This window comes from Frankliniella occidentalis, unplaced genomic scaffold, assembly GCF_000697945.3.
Source record: "Frankliniella occidentalis isolate FOCC.00 unplaced genomic scaffold, Focc_3.1 Scaffold59, whole genome shotgun sequence".
Lineage (NCBI taxonomy): Eukaryota > Metazoa > Arthropoda > Insecta > Thysanoptera > Thripidae > Frankliniella > Frankliniella occidentalis.
In genome coordinates this window covers 786480-794111 of record NW_026267189.1, presented here as the reverse complement: position 1 = coordinate 794111, position 7632 = coordinate 786480, and the positions used below count along the sequence as shown (strand labels likewise).

The following is a 7632-nucleotide window of genomic DNA, read 5'->3' as shown; positions in this document are numbered from 1 at the left end:
CCCCCCCCCCCTCTCCCTTAAGGGAGGTTAGTTCCGCAGCTTTCCGTATCCCAGCAGCCCTGCAGGAGGGTTTCGCCGCATCCCGTTGGACTACATACGATTCGCCGTTTTTATTTCAAAACAAGACATTCTCGCGTAAAACGTTCGTGGTATACGCGGTCGCATCCGAAAAATTCACAGCCCCTCTCCCCCAAAGCGACTTCCTGTCCGTCCGTCTTTATGACGGGTGCACACAAAAGCAAGCAGCCCTATATCTGGATTCTTGGCCAGGGAGGTCCTGGGAAAAGGGACAGGTCGGGGCGGCGCGGTGGAGCCCGCGGAGGCGGGCCCTTGGGCCCTGCAGGGGGCGTGGTCGGCCGTCGGGGGCGTGGCTCCGGCCGAACAGGGCCCCTGCTGCGCACGTAAGTACATAAAAGACGAGAGATTACCCTAATTTAGCAGAAAAAGAAAAGAAAGAGAATGCGTTGCAATTATGTTTATGAATGCGGCAGAAGTAACGACACAAACCCAACCCTCCTGTTCCCCTGAGCCACCATATGTAGAAGTTCGAGCAGTTTGTTGCCGATTCGTATCAGTGGCATCGAGAACAAACATACCCTTATAAAAGGGAAAATAATTATCCAGAAAGAATTTAGAAATTACCACATGTTCACATGTTTCTTTAGTATTTTACTTTAGCTCTAAGTCAGAAATTTTAATAAGCTATTATTGACAATACCTTCTTGAGTTCCTTTCTCTATTATGGGACCCCTCGAGCTTAATAACACTTACGGACTTGGTCTTCCTTCTATGCCGATGACGACAAAGAAGTACATACTCGCTCCACCGCCAAACTGCGTCCACGTCCACGGCGCGTTATTCAAATAGAGTCGCTTCGTCAACTTTTCCTTTCCCAGTGCAACACGTTGCCGTTGCACCGTTTGGGCTCCCGTGCCTGCTAGGCTAGGCTGATTAGCGGACCGCAGGTTGGCATGCAAAAAGCCCCGGCGCTGGCCTCTGTCCCGGGGCGCTGGTGCGGGCCTCAAGCGCAGGCCGAGGACGTGACGAGACAGCAGCGGAGAGTTCCTGTAGGCCGCCAACCAAACGCGAGGACCGCGAGCGTATAAAGTGAAAATTTAAACGAGACAATTGGACGATTGGAGGCAAAACTGGACAACATACCGGAAAACTGGAAAACATACTGGGGCAGAGGAAAGACAAACAGGAAGAGGGAAAACAAGAACGACGGCCACAACCAGAGCAAAATTTTGGACGGGGAAAATGATCGGGCGGATAATCTGAACCTGGCGGCTTTGGTCGCAAAGAAACGACACAAAACCTAAGCGGCATCGGACGTCAATTGAGGTTAAGCCGCAGTGCGATGTCCCCGCCGGGTAAGTCAATTCCAAGAGTAGCTTTATGCATCGAGGCCTCGCATAATCAATACGGCAAATAGAGCACAATTTGAATAGGGGCCAGTAAGACTGACGCGTTGACGCGTCGTAAAGAGGAAAAGCTGCAAGTCCTTCAGCGGCCCAGCCATGCCGCCGCCTAAAGTGCAAAGACGGGCTGCAAACAGCGCAACGATGCAGGAGGCGACTGCATTCATGCGCGCATTAGCACGGCACGCACGCAGACACTACTAAATTTTGGGAGTGCGCGCGCCAACCTTCAAACTTTGTTTCCTTATCCGCAAGATAATACTAACAAATCGGTTTATCAGTGCTTAAGGGTCATTCTAATCAACTACACACACAAACACAGACTCACCCCCCCCCTCCCCACGCTTTTACACTGTAATACAATGTTCTAATACAACACCCTCGATACAATACCGTTGTTGTGATGTACGGGGTTGCACTTCACTCACCATTACGCGATGAGTCCAGAAGCGGAGGCGTAGACATTCCAATTCTCTAAAAACTTCTTCATGTGGAGGCGTTGCGGAGCGATGAACACATCTGGTCAAAGTGTCTCCAATTTTCTTCCTTTCGTAATCACTTGACACTTCTTGAGGCTTTGAACTAAGCAGGCAATATCACAATGCGTTGTCCCCGCTATGTTTACTAGCGGGTTTTGACTAGTAGCACCAATAAAAGTCAGTCTATCGACTAAAATCACAAGGCTTCTTAATAATTATAGTCTGCGTCTCTTCTCTCCTGGTTGAAGCTATAAATCTCGTCGACGTATGATGCGGCTGCGATGGTATTGTTGTTTTTGAACCACATTTTCAATGTAATGCATTAAGGTGCAGACCTGGCACTTCCTCTGGTACACTGCAATCAGGTCACAAGGCTATATCAGGCAGTCCTGTGACCCCCAGCTGGTATGACTTCAGAAGGCAGACTTTACCAGCAATAAACTTAGAGAGCCCTCTCCGTTGATATGGCGAGCAGCTTTATGGTTAATTCATCGATATCTGACAAAATGAAAGAATAAACAACGGTAAATGCAAGCCGAAAGAACTGCCATTTGTCATTGCCTTCATTTTTAAAGTCCGCAACCAACTGGGGGAAACTGATAACTACTTATTGGTGTTGTGGAATGAAAGCAATACTGAAGGCATTGCTACTGACCACTGACTACATAAGCTACAACTACAAAAAGAAACTCGCGGGAGGTAATTGCGTTTCATGAGTTAATCATTTTGCTGTAACTTCATCCATTTTCTACTTTCACGGTGTAGACACTAGACCAACGGCCAGTGAAGAGGTGCTAATAGAAAATCATGACAACACGATAACCACCCGCGAGCCTAACATACAGTGAAGCAAGTGCCATTTCTGTAGCATATTATCTCAAATACAAAATTCACTCTTGGTCAAGATGTTAGTTTGATCTACATTCTTTCACAAATCATGTGCAAAAAAAAGGTAAAAAAACTACATCTTGACCAAGTGAATAAGGTAATCATAATAAAAATTGACTCTAAAACACTACATGTCAAATACCGGTGCCCCTGCTTTGTTAAAATTGAGTAATACTTAAAATCGTGTAAGTTACATTTAACTTTAAGCCCCCTATCAAAGAATGAAAGTTAATTAAATTAATTACTGAATATCCGCTTCTGCTGATGGTGATTGATGAAAGTGGCCATCCGTCGATGCTCTTGCAAAAGTAGTCTTGAGGAAATGTGGTTTTCTATTACATTAAATAGACTTTAAAATTGCTGAGACATTAATTTTTGCTTACGTGAAGAAGGTATTTGGGCAAAAGGCAATAAAAATATGAATAAGCCCAGCGTGACAGATTATAGACTGATCGTTGATGATTGCCGCCTTTGGCAAAGGAAGCTACATTTAGAAAGCAATCAAAATTTAATGATATTCCATCTGAAGAGAATGAAGTCGTAAAACCGGACTCATCAAAGTGACACGCAAATTCAATTAATTCTGCCGGAGGGACAGAACAACAAAATATGACACGTTGCTGATTGTAACTAAATGAGAGCACAATTTGTACAAACTGCTGAGCCATCTTGGACGAAGCGTTGCTGCCTTCTTCGACGGGCGGTGCGCACTCCTCTTCTTTCATGTTGTATATCGCCGAGATTTTATTGGAGTTTTATTTCCGACGGCCCTGCCAGTGTGCAGGATTCAAACTCAGACCCCCTAAGCCAGCCCGTTCAAGCTAACACATAAACGCTCTGAGAAGGTTAACTTGTCGGACACTTTTATAGTTCGCGTTCCCTTGCCTTTATTTTTCGATTTTTCTTTTATACCAAGTCGCTGTATTATTCTTGTTTCTACATTTTAAAAGATGTAAGCGACTGCACCCACCGCCGTAATGGCAAACGAATACTGCATTCAACCTGCACTCCTCGCCTCCTCTCACCTAGCTTGCCTACACGCAAGCGCCGGGCCGTTGTATATAGTCCTACCGCACTCCGTTCTGCCCAGGGTGTGCCCGTAGTACCAAAGGCGACCCAGCTTGACACAATTTAGCTCGCGCGAGCGAGTGATTTTATCGCAGCCACAAAATGAGGGGACCCGAGTTTTCATGGAGTGTTCCAAATGACTTGCCTTGCGTGATTCTGATGATCGGAGTAAACAGAAAAGCGTGCGACCAAAGGTGGTGGAGAGGGCTTTAAAACGTAACGGCCGCACGAGAAAGCGCTTTAACAGTGTATGCGTACGCGAAGTGTGAGTCAGAGAGCAAACGGGGATGGGAGAAGCTGAGTGGCCCTCATTTGGAGCCCCACACCGAGCGCGCCCTTCTCCTCTCAAGAGGGGACACAAAATGCATAAGTTACGCATAGAGACACACATTTATGGTATTCCGTCTCAGTTTATTGTCAGTGAGCGATAAAGATATTTTGAGGCATGATTTATGGGCAGGGCTTTGTGCTGACTTCATGGCGGGTCATGTGATGCGATGCCATGTGATGGCTGCAGCACGACGTGGTCGCTCCAGTCAGCGGAGGACAGGGCGAGACGGGGCGGGGCGCGTCACGTCATCTGGCGTTACCATCACAACGGCAAAGGCAACTTTACTACCCCTCTTTGTCCCAACTAACTTAACCTTGTCGCGCGTTCCTGTGTTCAGCACAACAGAGACCGACCTCAGTTGTGCTCGCGACTGCATCAACAATGCTAGAACGCTAGAGGCAAGAGTATAGCAGCTCAGAGAATCGAGGCATACTGTATTTGGCACCGACAGAGTTTCCAGCTTGTAATCATGGCCAAAGGGGAATTAAAAAATGAAATACAGCCGCCGTTAAAAAGGGTCCGGTCTGCAGGCAGAGGGCCCTGAAAGCACCGGAACAGAACAGACAGGGTCCGGCGGCTGCGGACTAATTTGAACGGAGTGAGCTTTCAGGTAACTACCGGGCAGAGCTGCAGGAGAGATTCGGGCACTTTGTTGGACGAGACCGCAGCAAAATAAAAGCAAATCACGAAAACGATAAATATCTCGAGATTTTACTGTTGGAATAAGGGGAAAAGTGCGGCACGGGATCAAAACGAAAATAAGAGAAAAGAAAAGCGGACGAGGAAATACAAGGTATGCCGCGTTCTGTGAGTAACAAAGTGATAAATGGTATCAAGGAATAAATGGAAAGGACTTCGTCAAATTAACATTTAGATGTGTCATAAGGGGATTATTGGACCTCACCTGCGCTGCCGCGTGTGGCCAAGACGACCGAAAAAGGACCGGCGTCAAAAAACGATAAAAATTCATTTATAGCTTTTAAATTAGTGGTCATGATGTGGTTATCTGCAATAAAATGCAGCTGCTCACAAACGGGCATTGCGTCTGGTTTTGGGGGCAGAGATGAGCTGATTCACAATCGTGGAGAAATTAGAGGAAACAAGAACGATTTATCAGAAAGTAAAAGACACCTCGGCAGTGTACAAGAGACGCAATTTTAATGTCTTAGGGGGGAAATATTGCGATCAAAGACAACAAACTACGAGCGAATGGCAGAATAGAGTGCATTGGCGGACTTTAGTGCGACGCGGTTAATTTACAGCGACGCCTGTTTCGCGGGATGACGGCGATAGCAAACGCCTGAGAATAAGTGCCGCCTGTCCCACGCGTACTCACTCACGAACGACATAACAAACGTGTTCGATACAGTTTCTGTCCCTTATTCCCCCATCACCTTCCGAGTTTAAGGATTTGCGCGACACACACATCTCTCTTATAAACTGGCTGAACTGGGTGATTGAGAGAGAATGCAGGAGCGCGCGGGTTTGCCTACCCGATCCGTCAGTAAAGCGCCATAGCCCCTTGGGTAGGCAAACCCGCTCGCACCTGCGTCTTCTCTGAATCACCCGGTACAATCCCCCACCTTGTGCCACAACACGATTCCTACACTAATAAGCAGAACAGGAAAACGCAATGGGGCACTGCGTATAACGTCACTTTATCGACATTGTTAAAATAAACTTTAATCAATTACTAAACCGAGAAGAGTCATGCGATTGGCTGATGCAAAGATCTCTCCTCCCTTCATTCCCATGCACGCCGAGCGCTTCGGGGGTTTCTTCCGCCACCAACCAGTAGCGGGCTTTACGGCCGGGGGGCTGCAACGCCTCTTTGCGGCACCCATAACGTGACCGCGGACGGGACGCGGTTAGGCAACGTTTGCCGCCCGCAGCCCGACTGCCGGGGAGAGCACCTCGGTGAGAAACAATAACGTCGATCAAAAAGTTGACGACACGTCAAAACTAAAATTTGGCGTCGGTTTTACCGGGACCATTCATGTATCTAATTCGACATCTGAGCAACGTCCACACGACGTCTAAGTCAAAATAATGTCACTCGGCTGCACATCGATAGGCGACACGTTCTTTTAGTGTCACACTCCACATTAAATCTACGTCGTTTTCGAACGGTAGCGTTAACGTTTCGCATCGTCTATAGGCCCACGCCGCCCATGCGGCTCGCAAGTCGCGCCCGATCTCAGCCCCGGGGCGCTCGCCTGGTTGGAGCCGCTGGAGCCTCCAGGCGCCGTCACGGCGTTAAACGCACGTTATAACGTTAACGTTTCGCAGATTGTAAAGTGCTAGGTTTAGAGGCGTACGCGAGCGTAAATACAAAGCAAATGAGCTATGGGCGTGCACAACGAGGACGAATTTTGAGGGGAAAAGGGGGAAAAAATTTATTTGCAGCTTTGCTATAGGGTTTTCTAGGACAAACACAAGCTCCTTCCTTCCCACGTCCTTGTCCTTCCATTAAGCTTTACACATTCACATCACAAGAAACGACATAGTTTTCTTCTCTTTTTTTTTTGCGAGGATCACGGAGTCACGGAACATGAGCCACACTTTAGCTCGTGTTTGCGCACTAGTTTTACGACCAAGGTCTTATGCCCTCTCTTTACACTTGTACAAGAAATTCCTCTCATTGTGTCCTGTAATCTTTTATCGCTTTTAGTGGCTTTAAAATGACCGGTTTGTGCCACTCCTCCCCCGCCTCCCCCTATCGTGGTCGTTATGCCCGCTTTCATCCTCGCCAAACCCCCCCATCGGACACGCGGAGTGCAAGGCAAAAGAAATAGTTGGGCGAAAACCAGATGTGAAAAAAATGACTATTTCGCGATTACGTTTTATACTCTTAAGAAAGTGCGACAGCCAACAGTAATTATGAGACCCGGGAGGGAAAGTAATTAATGGTGAGTTAAAACATTTAGCAGACAATCAATGCGACATCTGTCAGCGGAGAACGTAAAGCGCGAGACGGCCGTGTGATCGTCATAACTAATATTTGCCAAACGGCTTCTCACAAGAAACGGGAAAGAATGCCGGAGCCATGCCCAGCACGCGCTCGAGGCGCAGCTAATTGCAAACTCCAAACACTTGACGGACGGCGCATGGGAAGAGCAATTCTGCGACCAACTGCACCAACTGCGCAGGCGCCTGGCGCGAGGAATTCAATAAAGAGGAAAACGTTGTCCCAAGATGACCAGCAATGCACACGCGGGCGCGCTCTGTAACTAGCGGCGCGCCTCGGAGAGCGAGGAAAGAAAAGAGAGGAAACGATGGCGCTGCTGGTGGTGGTGCTGGTGGTGTGCGGTCCTCTTCGTTCTTCGCGTCTCATAAATTAAAACATTTACGGAACTTTTAAGTAAATTGAGTGTTGAAATTATTAAGTTTACTATTAATTACTGAAATGATGCAAAAGATTGAATCTTGAATGTAACTTCAAAAT

The 7632-nt window shown here is 47.5% G+C and overlaps 1 protein-coding gene across 5 annotated transcripts in view; it reads right to left on the bottom strand.

Moving 5' to 3' along the window:
• Positions 1–7632, bottom strand: part of LOC113216731 (protein doublesex) — a 166377-nt gene that overhangs the window by 18220 nt on the left and 140525 nt on the right. The window contains exons 6-7 of one of the 5 annotated variants that reach the window (XM_052267777.1): positions 2332–2398; positions 2108–2255 (exon numbers count right to left, since the gene is read on the bottom strand). The exons of 1 other annotated variant lie outside the window; for it this stretch is intronic. In XM_052267777.1, the coding sequence (XP_052123737.1) occupies positions 2343–2398 (56 nt within the window). In that variant the 3' untranslated portion in view covers positions 2108–2255; positions 2332–2342. Of the gene's footprint in view, positions 1–1849; positions 2399–7632 lie in introns of those variants that run through there. 3 more of the 5 variants (XR_008011189.1, XR_008011188.1, XM_052267776.1) reach the window with 3 other exon arrangements.